General features: G+C 42.6%; 1 protein-coding gene across 1 annotated transcript in view; it reads right to left on the bottom strand.

Annotated features, from left to right (window-relative positions):
- The window catches only part of SCFD2 (sec1 family domain containing 2), a 195,569-nt gene extending 182,352 nt beyond the window's left edge, over nucleotides 1-13,217 (bottom strand). The window contains exons 1-2 of the mRNA XM_042053407.1: nucleotides 12,458-13,217; nucleotides 4,193-4,361 (exon numbers count right to left, since the gene is read on the bottom strand). Coding sequence (XP_041909341.1) covers nucleotides 4,193-4,361; nucleotides 12,458-13,193 — 905 coding nt within the window. The 5' untranslated portion in view covers nucleotides 13,194-13,217. The remainder of the gene's footprint in view (nucleotides 1-4,192; nucleotides 4,362-12,457) is intronic.
- Between the last annotated feature and the right edge of the window lie 3,063 nt (nucleotides 13,218-16,280).

The following is a 16,280-nucleotide window of genomic DNA, read 5'->3' as shown; positions in this document are numbered from 1 at the left end:
ATTTCTCCCTCCAATGCAAATACAGGAGATTTAGTGGCTCCATCTGCTCTGTCAAAAGTGCCCAGACAGCTCAGCTATATTGCTTATTGAATTGCTTTAGGCATAGCAGCCCAAACACGAACTGTGTTGCATTAAAGTTCTTCATCTTTATGGAAAAACGCTTGCTGTAAGAGTCCAATGGTTCTTTGTATATTGCATTAAATACATATATATCTTAAATAAAAAATGTGGACTTTTTAAAAGATTTTAACACCATATTGAATTCTAAGAAGCCTGCAAACATTGGAGAAAGGAAGCAAGAGTGGAAAAACAGGCAAGAAATCTCTATTCAGCAAGTTCTTGAAATGTGCATAAGCAAATTAAATACTCAGTCTGTTCAGCAAAATAGGAGAGCATATCAAAAGTGTTCCTGGCTAATAATAAAGCAGAGTGAAAAAACAGTAAACATAGATATTCCTTCTGTTGCCCACATATAAATCCTTAATTCTCACACACCACAGGCCTGTGACCAGGATTTAGGCATCTGAACCATGATTTGGGGTTTTAGGGAGCCATGGGAGCTCCATGCGCCTCAGCTCCCAGCTTGCAAGTGGTGGAAAAGATAAACCTTCATCGAGATAAACTAATTACTGACAGCAAGATGCTTCAACATGCTAAAAAGAGATCTTAAAAACACAGGATGGGTACTTTGAGAAACAATGTGGCCAAGATGTTATCAAACTTACGGGATGGATTGCTCACAAACACACAGAGCTCGACATTCATCCAAACAGACAACACCTAGAAGCCACTACATGCATGCTTAAAATCAGAAGCTGAAATTTGGAAGAATTCCTCCAAAAACACTCTATGAGTTATCAAAATACAAAGACCAGCAAGAGAACTGTAATCAATTTTTTCAAATCACGCCTACCACTAAGCTTTCACTACAATTTCGCTTCTATTAGGCATCATTTGTTTGAAACAACAGGGTGGCTCCTGCTTTTCTGAATCAGAAACCAGCAGTTCTGATCAAGAGTGGATGTCTTTAGCTAAATATCTACAAACTGTTTCTCTTCTGCTATGTACTTCCATCTGTATATAAAAATGAATAAAATATTTTGACACAATTCTCGAAGAGCATAACTCTACTGTCATCCACACTGGAACAGTAACATGTCAGTGACTACAGCAGGGCAAACAATTACTTTGTGAGATTTTTGAGGGTAATAAGACTAAAAAAAAATCAAGAACTGTAGAATAGTTTGGGTTGGTTTTTTTTAAGAAATTCCCTTCCTCACAAAGAGAGCACCTTCAAAGTACAGTAATTCAAGCAGCATATGGCATTTACATTTTCATCTAAATCTTTAAAGAAGCCCATTATTTCCTTAGATTTGAGAAAAGAACCCTGCTTTATTTCACCACACCAACCATAAATTATTCATTAATTCTGTTTGCTAACTCTGTAATTCAGCCCAGATGTTCCTGCTGGAGTGGCATTCCATAAGAGAAGTTAAATATAGCAAGCTGTATGCAAGGACCAGACTCTCTCTCTCCCCTCACTACAGCGTGCTCAAATATTACTTGAGAGAAAACAATGAAAACATTTAAAAAATACTCAGAATATGTGAGTCTGAAATGCTACAGTGTGATCACAAAATTTCATGTGATAGAGTCGTCACGCATTTCATTTGGGTGTAACTGAAGTCACTGGTCATGTCTCTGGGGAAAAGGCTGGCACTTTCACTCCAGAGTAAACAGAAAATTTACAAGCAGAGGAACACTCCTTGCAATGCAACATATACAAACATAAATGAAGACTTAAGTTTTCAATTACAAGAAACACTTTTGAGCCAGTTACCAAGGGCAACAACCAAGTTGATGAGAAATTGAGAATATCCCAAGGACTTTCTTATGGAATTGACACAGAAATTTACTGGTGGGAATCTTTAGTCCATTTCAGTGCTTCAGAAAAACAACCACTTTACACTAGCAAAGATGATTAATGTCAGCATTTATAATCCAACACTGAAAATAGTCCTGTTGAACAGAACGGAAATTACCACCTTCAGCCACACATTCAGCCACTGTTATGGTTTCAAGCCATCATTTCTTCATCAACTGTCTTAAGCTAGTTTGGAAGTGCCTATTTTAAACTAGACACTATTCCTGATCATTATATAGTTGGAGAAGAAGTGAATGACAGGCTGAACATCACACTGTCACTTTCCTTGGAGTTTGCAGACTCTTATAAGACCCACAACTCTTCTTCAGTTGTGAACAGTGATCACAAGAGGGATTTTCAGAGGTCATGTAGTCCCTTTGCTGTGCTCCAAGGCAAGATTAAGACTGTTTAAAATATTTGCCTGATCTGTTCCTAAAAATTTCCAGTGTAACAGATTCTGTACCATGCCTTTTTAGAAGGAGGGTATTTTGGAGAAGCTGTTGAAGACTGGTGTGTTAATTGCACCACTGCTTTGGTACTACGTATCAGCTGCTATCATCCAACTTTGCCACACTTGCATCTTGTAGCCAAATCCTGCTGTTCCTTAACCAGCTGTGTCTACATGAGACTTTGAAAAACATGTTAAGACTAACTACTGTTAACAGAGGACACCTTCCCATTAGCCAGCAAATAGGCAAACAAACCTTGATGTACATATATACTACTAGCCACCTTAGAACATAGTAGAACTCTGTCAGCTGTTCCTAAAAACATGAATACATGACTGAAGTCATAATTTAGCCATGTGAAGTCATACCAGCACTACCTTTAGTCTCCTTAATGTCAGTAATGGAAGAAACAATGGAGTGGTAGCACAGGCCAACAATCTCAGGGCAGTAAATAGCTATTTTTTTTTTTCCGTAGCCCACACTGACAGAATTTTCTTTGTTTCTGATACTTACTCAAAGTTAGCATGAACAGCTACCACAGAACTCTACTAAGGACAATGACCTCTTCATTTTGCTATGCAGATAGATCTTTGAGGACATCTCACTTCTACTTCAGGAATCAGCTGGAAAGCAGGCAGTGAGAAGCAAACCAGATCAAATTTTATTTAAGCTAGTCACCCTGGCAGTAAGTTACAACTGAGTCCATCTCTATGAGGAAATGTTTTCTCTCCAACTTCTATGGAAGAAGAAAGGTATGCAGTGCAAAACCTAGAAACTGGACCCAGTTACAGCACGTGTGGGAGATGGAAGGTGACAAAGGATCTGGAGGCTCTCAGAAAATAAAGACCATATGTTGCTAAAGGTGGAAATCTTTGAAATCTTTGTTGGGGGGAAAGGAAGGAGAAGGATACAGTGCAGGTGTGAAATCACAAAATGAGTCAAAAGAGAAGAATAGGAACTATATTAGATAGCCCATCTTGAAAAAACATTTTCTAATATATGAGAAGAGCATTATAGTAAAAGAGAAAGAACTTTTAATCTCCTTTGCACTGCATTAATTTCTAGAGCACTGCTGAGAAAATTTTTTTGTGGAATGAAACCAGCACCTGGTATGCTTCTCTGGTTTTGCATAGTAACAGAAGTTGCAGGAAAGTTTTGGTTTGGACAACTAAATTTAGAAAGTGAAACATCAAATCTGATGCACTTTGCTTGTAAAGTCTTAGCTACACATTATACATAGCTAAGTACAACTGTCTGAAGTTACAGCTTTTAGGTTGTTCTTGTTTAAGCAAAAATCAGTCCCTCGTGAAGCTGTCTGTATACCTGAATTTGTGCCTTATTGTCCTTCTCCACAGGTATTGTGTTTGAAAACAGGGATAAGACCTTAAATTAACATGTACTCTAACAAAAATTAGCATCCAGCTAACTTTATGAAGAGGCTTATGGGAAAAACAACGTCACCATTGAGAACTACCTGTTTGCATGACCTATTACTTAGGCAGAAAAAGAAATGTCACAAGTAGAATTCTTGGTGTTAACCCGTACTGATTTGTGCTACAGTAATCTACAGCAATTTAAACAACCCAAATCTAAAAGGTCTTGAGATTCTCCCACTTTTGGAAGTCTTATCTGGCCTACTCACTTAATGCACACACATAGACTTACATTCCAGCAGAATTATGACCAGATGGGGTTTTGCTGTAAGTTTGACTGTTTTCTTTAGTTTTTTTAAAGACTTGTTCTCTGTTCATTTTTTCACAGAGAGATAACAAACATATTCAACATTAAAAAAAAAAAGAAAGAAGAAAAGAATGTTTACTTTGGTTGTGCTAAGCAGCCAGGTGCTATAACAGCGCAAGTTTCATCTGAAGTCTGCAGTGCTGTAAGTTCCACCATGTTAACCATCACATCAGTCTTGTGGCCAGGAAGTTTGGGAAGCACAGAAAGAATCTTCTCTGCAAGATTGTCACCATGATGACCAACTGCTCCTGAGGAAAAAAAAAAAAAAAAAAGACCCAAAAACTATCAGGTGCATAACTAGAAAAATAAACACAAGGAATTGAAAAGAAAATAACCACATGTTTTGGGGAGAAGGACACTGGTATTCATAACATCAAGATCACACTTAGCTTCTCAAAAACATTTTGCTGCAAAAGTACAATTAATTTCTAGAATGGGTAAAGTTAAAAGCACTTACAACATTTCAAATTAGACTTAGTTTAACAGCTGTTAAGATATTGACTGATTTTACACTTAGACATGAAAAACATTTTTCTTTGCCTAAGGAAGTTGTTAAATAATATTTGCAATGGTTATTAAAAAAAGCAGGCAAATATTTATATATACACTCACATGCATACTGCACTTTTCTACCTAAACTAATAGGGCTGTGCTTGAAAGGACTGTATACAAGTTACATAAACAGCTATACAGACAGGCCAGCCTAATATTAAAATAAACAATTACCAATGATATGCCACTATCAAGATCATCACTTTTATATAAAGCAAGGGCAGCTCAGGTGAAATAAACACGAAATAACTAAGCCAACCCAAATTACAGAGTATAAAATGTCCATTTGACCATATTCCAAGAGAAACTCTGAACTCCAGCTGGCATGTTTTCTTCAATTTTCCTGATTTCAAACACACATGCTTTTCTTTCCATTCATGAACTCTCAACGCAGGCTCTACAACCAACTTAGAAAATATTAGGGCTGTGAACCAATTCAAAGCAGAAAAACATGACACACACTACAGATAAAAAAGTCAAGAGAGAGGGACCAGAAACCTTTTGCCTTTACATCAGGAACAAGTTGAAGGTATTTGTATTTTGCCACTTAGGCTATGGTTCAGCCATCAACACAGGGCTGGACAGCAGTGCTGAGCTTAGTATTGTTCTCCTGGCTTTCATCACAGAAAAACAGGAACTTTTGAAGCAGGAAAAAGTTGTCTCAGGCTATGGTCCCACTCCATCTAAGTGTGTCTGTGTGGCAGCTATCTGCTCTTACGTTTTCATCATTTCCAAAGACAGAGAAGATCTGTTCCAACAGCTGAATTAGCTTTACATGCTCCATAAATCCAAAAAAAGACCCTTACATCAAGAACATTGCTGAGGTCAGATTATTATTATAATTGTCTTCAGCAATTCTACAGCAGCCAGATATCCAGGCTGTAAACCATGGTCTTCCATGGTTTATCCACTATTCTGTATTGCAGAAGAAGATGAAAAGAGATGGAAGGATGAAAATGGAAGAGAAAAGTGAAGTCAAACTCTCTGCTGGCAATGCCTTTATCCACGGAAAGCAAAGAAGGCATATGTGTCCAGCACGGGATGGTACTGCAGTGTGGCCATCTGAGCACTCAGATGGATTATTACCCATCTGTTTCACCAAAGCCTGCAACAATTACAGAATGACAGCAACTTTCTTTTCTACCCTTCCCAGCCAGAGTTAGACCAGTGAAGTACAGATGGAATGAGCTAGGTTGTCTTTGTGACTCCCTAAGCAACCTTGCTCTACAAAATCCCTGCACTCTTCTTAGTAGATCGGTCACGTGTAAGGCACACTGCAACACTCACAAAGCTGCACAGGGAAAACCAATGGTAATCTACTGAACCTCCACCCCATGTACTGGAAGCAACATCTGTCCCTCCACACACGCTGCAAGCAAGCAACATTTAGCTAGACAAGACATTTGGCTAAACTAGAAACACCTCAAATGCAAATAAACCCACATTAATTATTAACATCCCTCCTTTCCTCTTGGCATAGGGGGAAGACCCAGAGTACCCGAGCTGCTTCCACAAACAGCCAGTGCCATCTCTGTCTCTTTCCCACAACTGTTACTTCTTGGAGGTTTCCACTGGTCCACAGCCACTACTGGCTTTTGCCATGCCTCATCAAATCAATCACAAAACATCTACTGGAGGTTTTAAAAGTCACCACCCCCCCCGATCAACTGCATAAATCAACCAAGCCTGAAAAGACAGTTAAACTTCACAAGACTAGGACAGGAAATCCCAGGGAGTCACTTTCCAACTGCACTGACTTCAGAAGGGTGCATGGGACTAGTTTTGATCCTCTCTGCTCACAGCTTCTCATGACCAACAGTGCTCAAGGCAGGTGATGGTTTTTAATGCTGCCAAAGTACAGACAGATCGAGCGTTCATGTGACAAGAAGTTATCTGACCACTGCAAAATAGGAGTTTTCATGCCAGGCTAACATCTAGCTTTCAGGATACAAGAACTCTTATATATCATACTGTACTAATTTCACTTTTTCTTTACATTATAAGTTACAAACTGAAATAGGTGACATTTGCTACAAGTTGCAACTGACACAATTTGCAAAGTCAACCAACCAATTCTTTAATAGCAGACAGGAACTCACTAACTACACTCCCTGCTTCCCCCAGAAAGGCGTCAACGACAGGCATACAAGAAAATATCTGCCTAAGCCCATTACCAGTGCTGTATCACACCACTTGTACTCCTATTCTTACTTTCTCCTACTAGCTGTACTGTCTGGTTCAAAATAAAAACGAAACAAAAAAATAGCACATTTAAGGAACAACTGCACGCCACAGAAACAAAATGAGAGCTTGGGCAATAGGAAGACTTTAAAGTCAGTTGCCAAACATGAGGAGCTTGATTTAGAAAGCAGTTCTTCAGTGCTCACTAGCCAACAACTAATGCAGCTAATTTCTACTGGCGACTTGTCCTTCCATGAGTGCTTAAATGTAAGTCAGTGTGCACCTAAACAGTATGCAAAGCATATCTTGGCCTCACTATCAAGCTTTCTCAACATCTGCTGGTTTACCTACTTTATAGATAGATTAGTTCAGGACAGGTGATTTTGAAAGATATATGGACAAACCCATCCCAGTTTTCATGATGTTTCAACACCGCACACCCACTCAATGCTTTTCTGAATAATACCACCAACTGGAAAGACTTTACACTAAATAACTCTAGTGGGACAAGTCCTGTGAGGCACCTTTCTTAGGGAACACATGACCTCTGTGAGAACAGGGTTTAAAATGTCAGAACACAGAAACGTTTACACCTATTTCCTTGAAAAAAGATAGATACTTAGAGCTCCAGTTCCTTATCAATGTTTTGACATACTCTTTTAATCCAGTGTTAGATTAAGATGACTTTGTTAAACAGCACTGAAAAGCAGCCTGTATGTTCCCAGGAACAATTGGGCAGCGTTAAAGGAAACTAGAGTATTCCTCCACCTTGCCAAAAGACAGATCTACGTTCTCCACTGTACAGATGAAATAATATCAAAGCAGCCAGCTACCTATCCCATTAAGCTGACTATTGAATCTTAGCCAACAAAAAAGCACCACAATTCCTCCCTCGTCCAAAACCCAAAAACCAATCTGCAGTCCAGCAGGAGGATCACAGAAGTCCACAACCAAGCCCAGTAGCATTAGCATACTGACATAAAAATATGACAGATTACCCATCTCTCACAGTCTTGCAACGTACGTAAAGAGCAGCAAATTTGGAGATGAGGAACACTTTACCTGTTGAAGGCTCTTGTAATTTCTAAATCCTCTGCACTGACCTAGTCACCTGCATTTTTCTTTTAACAAGAAAAACTCATTCCATTTATTTTCTTCTCCCTGTAAAGCCTCTATAACAAATTTAACGCCTGAAGCATTTAGAAACGTATTATAAAAATTTGTGTGCTTATTCCATGATAGCCAAATCTTTACAGATATCATGCCACAGCAGAAGCTGCCATGTCACAGCAGAAGCTGCATCCTGACGTGCAGTAGTGTGTTCACACTTGAATATTTTCAGCAGCCATCACTCCTCACAGCACAGTCTCAACCTCAAGTAACCATAATAATTTAAGCATCAGTTGCCTTCTGTGTCGAAGCCCCAGTCTAGTTCACAAAAAGGGGACTACTGTACTCTACAGGCCTCAGTATTTATGTTTTCAAGGCCTCAGCTTAGATGGTAAGGAAGAAAAAATCATGGGTTCATTTCCTCTAAAAAGACATTAGTGTCAATCCACCAATGCATCAACCTGGAAGATGCTGCAAACAAAAAGAGCATGAGTAAAGCACTCCAAATTAGAAATGTGGTAAATATAATGAAAAAAAGAGACAATTACAAGCAAATGCCTTAGAACAAAAAAAATCCAAAAGAGAGATTAGTCAGAATCAGCCTTTACCAGAGAGGCATGGGCCTATGTTAGGCTACACTCTCATTCTCCACTATGAATTATGCAGAACGATAAAGGCATGCTATGACTTTCTCATCACTGTGGCTGCTCCCAGACACCAAAACAGAATAGTACCTGCACTTCATTGATGAGCACCTAACTGTGCCTTTTGTATCTGTTCAAATGCTGAAAACATTACAACCAGCACAAAGGTCTGATGCAAAGATGATGCCTAGCTGACAGTGAGGGAGGGGATACAGAAATTTAAACCCAAGTTTGCAGCCTTGTCTCTTGGGAAACATTCCCATGATTTTGACAGACAAATGCAACAGTGCTAAAGATGATAAAGTGCTGCTGCTGACAGCATTGAAATACCCAACTTCAAGAACACCTATACAAAGGTTATTATTCAAAACTATAGAGTAACTGCACAGGCACCCCCTGCTATTCATTCTTCTCTGTCTTTTGCTCACTGTATTGAATTTCAAAATTACCCCCACACACCAGTGGGCAAGACCAAGATCCCAAATAGCTGCAAAGCTTGAAAGAGTGTGAAGAGAAATCTGTCAAGCTGTTCTGAACACTAGTATCTGAAAGGCATCAGTGAGCTTAACACATGAAAACAGAAACCTGGGAAACTGCAAAATACTGCTCCATATGAATGCTGGCAAGGTGGTAACCAACAAACACATGGAAGGAGGATGGAGTTACAATATGGCACCACAACACAGATATTTAGGGGTGCAGATATTAGAGGAAGAAAATTAAGAGGAATTACAGTGCTTATCAGTTAGCTCTGACTTTTAACCAGTGTTGCTTATCAGGGTACTCCTCTAGCTGGGAGGATTTATTCTGCTTTTTACAGCAGAGTAGTGGACATTAAAACAATACGTAGGCAAACAAAATACAGTGTGCATAAGCAATGCTGAACATACAAAAATACAATATAAAAAGTATTCAATAGAGTTCTAGATAAGAATGGAACACGAGCTAACAAATAAGACATCTATAACTGCAACTCTTCTAGATATCATCTAGAGCTACCTAAACCTGTACTACATTCAGGCCTTTGAGCTAGAAAATACTTGCCTTTTGATAGTCTACTCAGAGGGATTCAAAGACACCTTGGTCAAAGCAGAAGCCTGACTTAATTAGAAAGTAGCCCAGCACCTGCTCTTAGTGAACTTCCAGGCTGTTGTGGAAGTGCTGTGGAATATGAAAGCATTCTCATAATTCGTGGACACATAACCAACAGCCATTTCTACAGCCCACACTCTGGACAAGATTCAGATATCAATATGACACAAATCAAATCCAAAATCTTGCATCTTTAGAGAAGGAAGATTAAAAAAGTTGTTTGAAATGAGCTCCAAATGAGAAGGTCTAAGTCGAAGGCTTCTAGCTGCACTGAGTTGTCATTTCAGAAGAAAAATTACTTATTTTTACACTGCTGACTGCAAATACATATCATAGCTTGAAAAAAAGATCCAGTGGCCAATACCAAACTGAAATCTTGCAGAGAGGAAGCCTTAGCTTTTACAAAGTGTAAGGCTGAATGAAACTCAACAGACTCATTCACCTGAAGCCAAGAAGTGGAGCCACAGGTATGGAGCCAGGGAAGAAAGTATATAAAACGCTGGATACGCCTAAGAAAATTAAGGTATTGGGTGCAACTTAATCCTATCATTTCCATTTTCTTTAAAACTGATTTCACAATTTCGATGCTGGGAGTTGCATGTGTATATTTTTTTACTGTACAGTTTTTAACAAACCAATGAAACAAATCTCATTGCGTGGCACTAAATTCAGGTCCACATAAGAGCTTTGCCTCTGAAATTCCATGGATTTTTCTTCCTTCCATTTGCGTTTTACTTGATAGCAAGAGTATCATGTCCAAAGCATAGGAATAACTCTGTGAAATTACCAATGAATTCTGGAGACATTTGTTGGTAGCAAAAGAATGTTGCATGAAGGGATCTTCATTTCATTTATGGATAGTGAGAATAGAATCTTTAAAAAATAAATCCTGTAATCTCTCATCCTTACTCCAAGAGCCTGGATGTTTCCTTCCAACGCTGTGCCACTACAGCCCTGCTGTTATCTCCAAAAATCCTTCTCCTACTGAAGTACAAGATTTCACACTTCCCAGGTTTAAGCTGGTAACAATTATCTCTCTTCATACCTTCTCAAGAGTCTCCTTGTCAGGCAGCTCCTTGTCACCCCACATCTGTTTTTTTTTGTTGTTTTTACTTCTCCTCACCATCTGAGAGCATAAATCCTTGCCCAGTTCCCACCCAAAACCAACACTCTTCTCACAATTTCACTTTAAGGCTCCTTATCCAAGTCCACTCTCCTGCACTCTTCCAATCAATCTTCCCAACCCCAGCACAGCATTAACTGCCCAGATCCATAGCTGCTCTTTAGCACATTGTTGACAGCTATGAACCCTACAGCTGTGCAAGGATACGCAATAGCAAAATTATGGGAGGAAAAACGATGCAGAGGAAAATTCAGAAACAGATGAGCTGCAGGGTGCAACACTGTGGCAAGTGCTTGCTACATGACATGTGGCGGCAAAAAATTATGACCCGAATTACTGACTACAAACAGAACCAGGCCCACACTCCGTGGATGCCAGCAGAAGGTATGTATGACGGGAATAGCAAATGCAGCCATTCCTACATCAATACAGATATGCACAGAAACACTTCCAGGCACATAGATACGGCTAAGGGTTATACAGAGATGTGTATCTTCTTAGACAGATACAAAGATAAGAGTGACAAGTAGATGCATCGGATGCTTCACAGAAATCCATAAGGCTCAGTCTGAAACATGCAGATTGTTTCCTGCACACCTCAAGGTTGCACACAGGCACAGTTAGGGTCTCTAGTTTGCAGCAAAATGGAAGCGCTAGAAACAAACCTTTGGATTTCCAGCAGAGCCTTCTGCTTTACTCTTCATTTCTATGACCCACTGGGATATGAGGATGTGCAAGCAACCATCATGGCCATGGGGTTAAACATGCTCCCACTGTTGCCAGATGAAGAACTGTTTGCACACCTGGTGGGTTAATACAATGATTACTCTTCAAACCACTAGCCTACGGAATGGAACTGCACACTGCTTATCATGTAAGATCATGCTAAACATGAACCAAGAAGAACAGGAGGGTAACCAGCTCAGTTATGCCAACTTTTCTCCTAATTCGGAAAGCAGCACCAGTTCATTAGGCAGTTAAGTATGACTTTGGGGCCACTGACACCAGGGATTACCACTTAACAAAACCATGTGAGTTATTTCTGCATGGAAGGATGCACCTGGCACTAGGGGTTTTGGCACAGTGTTTGGGGTCAAGGAAGCAGCCTGTAAGGTACTTTTGAAAACAACTGGACAATGTGAGTAATGGATGATCTGGATGCTTGAAAGCAGTGGTAGCTGCAGTGCTTTTAATCCAAGAAGCACAAAAACTGACACTGGGACAAAAGATTACAATATACATATGCCACATGGTAATAGCTGTTTTTGAGTAGAAAGGACATCACCAGCAGAATGCTGGAACACCAAGTTTTCCTACTGGAGCAGGACAACGTCAAACTTATGGCAACTACCACTTTGAACCCAGACATGTTTCTCCAAGCTTCAGAAGAAGCCCAGAAACCTGTCATGACTGCCTAGTAACCACCCAACAAGTGTATTCTAGGAGACCAGATCTCAAGAGTAATCCCATCCAGGACCCGGAACTGGAGCTATATACCGATGGGAGGAGCATGGTACCAAGTGGAATATGGACTTTTGGTAATGCCAGGTCACCAGGGTTCCCACAACTACCTGACACCCTCCCGGTGGGGTGGGCATGGGCCCTCTAGAATGACAGCCCATACCAGCTGCAGATTTCTTACCAGCGAGGTCCAACGTCCTGTCCACAAAGATGACAGAGGCCTTGTTGGTGGCTGTCCTCCTCCTGTTTCTGGCTGGGGTGTAGCTTGCCAACTCAGCGGCAACAACCCTGCTGAAGGTCCCCACAGCGAAGCTCTCCTCCCGCAGGCCCAGGACGGTGAAGAGAGAGTCAAGGTCGCCCACCAGGGACCGCACCGCCGCCCGCAGCCCGGCGGGCAGCGCACCCAGCCCGACCTCTGCGGGGCTGGGGCCGCCGGGGCCGGGCAGCGGCGGGAGGAGCGCTGTCAGGGCGGGCAGCAGGCAGAGCTCCGCCGAGACGGGCGCCAGGAGCGGCGGGCCCCGCAGCACCACCTCGGCGCAGCCGCCCTCGCCCATCCACCGCCGCAAGGTCTCCTCCAGCTCGGCCGCCCCGCCGCCCTCCGCCTCGTCGCCGCACACCAGCACGCAGTGCCGCACGGCGCCCTGCTCCAGCACGCCGCGCACCGCGGTCGCCGCGCCGCCCCGCAGCGTCCCGCTCACCACCAACACGACGCGGGCCACCCCCGCCGGCACCGCCGCCTCGGCGGACAGTGCGCTGACAGCCAGCGCCCCGGCCGCCAGCAGCTCGCCCGCCCCGCCGGCCCAGTGCAGCGCCTCGGCGGAGGGCGCGTCCATGAGGACGGCGGCGCGGCGCGCCCGGGCCAGCGCGGGCTCCCAGGCCCGGCGGCTCAGCTGCCGCAGCAGCTCCGGCACCGCCATGGCGGTGACAGCCACAACACTCCACACGTGCCCGGCGCGCCGCCGGCGCCGCGCGATGACGTCTCGGGCGCGGGCTGGCTGCGGGCGGGAGAGGCGGGGCGCTCGTGGGGCCCGGGAGAGCTGCGGCTGCCGGGGGCCCGCGGCTGTGGCACCGTCCCGCCACCTGCCTTGGTGACACCGCGGGAAGTGCTGCTTCCCCGGCACTTTAAATGGACAGCACCGGAGAGACGAAACTTCCCTCACTGCTCCCTGCCCTACAATCGTGTATTTCTTGTGTTAGTGTGAACGAATGCATTGGTGGATGTGCTCAGTAAATGCGACTTTTCTCTGTACAGTTGGACACGTATGACAAATTAGTTTAATTCCACTTCCGCCTTTAGAAGCTTTTGGTCTCGAAATCAGTTTCAAAGCTAACTAGAAAAAACCGCCATAACAAGCATCTACAGTTTCTTCTCTCCAGAGAATGGATGGCTCGCTTGCAAATCTGTGTTCTACACAGTATTCGCTTGGGCAACCTCCCCTAGTACAGAGGAAGATACCTTTTCTGACATAGCAGGATTATCAGCATTAATAAAGAGATAAAATACTTAATTAGTTCACCCTCCATCTTAACTGCTGTTCTTCAGTCTCTTACACGTTCAACTGGTTTCAGAACACTGAAAAACATGAGTAGTGAAGAATCACTAGATTTCCAGTAATTAAATCAGATCCTTTCCTTTCAGTGTTCTCTGTTCACATTCCTACCTGGATGCATTCTTCCCTATCTTTGTTCTGTTCTAGCACCAATATGTTATTTCAACCTTAGGGCATAAGGTTCATGATGCTAGAAAAGTATGTTAGTTAATACCCTTGACTATTTTGATTTGAAAAATTAATGCTAAGAAAGGATGTGGGATAGTTAACCACTGGGCCCCTGAGTTTATAAACAAGTAGAATTATCCTCCTCTCAGATTGAATTACCTCAGAGATTATGTATATCTGAGTTTTTGCGTTATGGTTGAGTGCCACAGACAAAATTTAGACAAAGTATGGCTTGCCCAGCAGTTTTAAGGGGTTCTTTACCTTTAAAACCATTTTAAAAGGTATGGGGGGGGGGAGGGAGTGGTGTTGACTTCTTCTAAAAGGTTGAGGGTTTTTTTCAGACATTATTGTAAAAGATGCTTTTTAAAGAAAACAAATAGATTTTTAGTTTATTAATACTGTATAGATTGCAACTAGTTCTGCATATGCCAGTGTAGAAAAAAATAATTACTAGCCAGAAGACAAAATGAGTTTAATCAGTTTAAAGCACAATGGTTATGAAATAAAATTATCTACATAGTTTTTACATCTTATTTTATCCCTTGTGCAAGGTGACAACTACCTGTAGTAAAGGGTTCCCATAAACTTGGTATCTTTTTGTGGGTTTCTGGAGTGTAACCCATGAGTGAAGATGGCGATGCAGCTTGCAAAGAGGCGTTCTGTCTTCAGCCTTTCAGCTACTCAAAGCCTTAGAAGAAACAGTTTTTACAGGCCACAAATGGTCAAGGTGGACTTTTACGTCACCACCAGCTCAGTGTGATTTCTCTTTAAAGGTTTCTACAAGGAAAACTGCTTGGAGGATCTGCAGCAAAGTGTTTTAAGACATTTTATCTTCTTAGCCTATTCTTGGTTTCTATTTGTTGTGTTTTTCTCAAACATGGTTTTCTTTCTTCTTCCTTGTGTCTGCAGCCAAAGGAAACTATTAGAATTCTGCTGTGTCATTTAATGTCAGCCAAAACTGTGTTAAATGGCAAAGTAAACAAAACAGGAATGAAAATTCAGACACTGATATCACTAAGAGGCACTACATATACAGATTTGTCTTAGGAGAAACAAGTGACTCAAAACGGTGAAAAACACCTTTGCTGACTCCACAACTGTTTGTATAAAAAATGACATCGCAAGATGAAAACCTACCCAATTACATCACATAATTCATTACCTGTACACAATACTCAGATATTTAATTTTAGGTGAAAAAAATTTTGAGAGGGTTGGTTGTTCATGTGAACTCCAGTGAAATGTCATGCCATATGTGAAACTTTCAAATAAGCTCCCCTCACTGAGAGTTGTGTTTATGTTACCATGAAGTCCTCTAGTCTGATTTTCCCCAAATTGACCTGCTGTGAAAAACCGGGTCCCTGTTTTAGTTTTCATATATGTCCTGAAACATCACAAGCTCCATTTGTACACACAACTTGTCAAAACTTGTTTGGACAGTCGTTGGTACTTAAATTTTCCAATGAATCTTGCAGTTGCTGTCTAGCATTCACAGATGGAAAGTGAGAAAATCACCAGGAAAAATGGCTCACTACTTCCCACCGCTTTTAAAACAGATCAATTTCTTCATTAAATTCATAGAAACACTTTGAACATAGAAACACTTTGGAATACTCACAGTACACAATGAATGTTACACTCTTATTGTAGCTAAAAATAAAATCAGGAAATTTGTGGAGGAAAGAAAAATCTATGAAGAGTTGTTAAACCTAAAATACTACGTCCAGCTGGGATAGTCCCTGAGCCGAGGGACAGTACTAGCAGAAGCAGCGTGTTTACCCCGTGGTTACGCTCCCCCGGCAGCTGCCATCAGCCGCTAGTAGATGCACGGTACCGGAGTGTACGTGTGTAGCCAAGTCCTGCTTCTGGAGATAGGCAAGGATGTTCTCGAGGAGATCGCCATGCTGCCAGTGATCTCTGCTCAGCGCACGGACGGGCGTTCAGGGACGCAGGAGAGCACAAGGACCACCGAGAGCAAAGGGCAGCGAGAGGAAGGGAAGGCGGCTCTCGCAGTGCGCCTCGGGAGAGCGGCGAAAGCACAGCCGCGGTGAGTGGCAGCGCACGGACGGTGCCAGGCCGGCTCGGCGGGGAGGGCAGTCCCGGGGCCGGGCCCGGCCGGGCCGCCCCCCGCAGCCCGTGCCCGGGGCGCCGCGGGGCCGGGCCGGGCCCGCTTCCTGTGCGTGTCACTCACGCGGGGGGGAGGGGAAGCGCCGGGTGGCGGCGGCGGCGGATCCTCCGCGAGAGGCCGCGTTGGGCGTTCGCAGCCGCCCGCCCGTGCACCTCCCG

This window comes from Corvus kubaryi, unplaced genomic scaffold (assembly GCF_017639235.1).
Source record: "Corvus kubaryi isolate FWS band 111438036 unplaced genomic scaffold, C.kubaryi_AGA036_p1.0 split1-131, whole genome shotgun sequence".
In the NCBI taxonomy this organism is placed as follows: Eukaryota; Metazoa; Chordata; class Aves; order Passeriformes; family Corvidae; genus Corvus; species Corvus kubaryi.
Note: the sequence above shows the minus strand (reverse complement) of the source record. Positions and strands in the feature narration are given on the sequence as shown.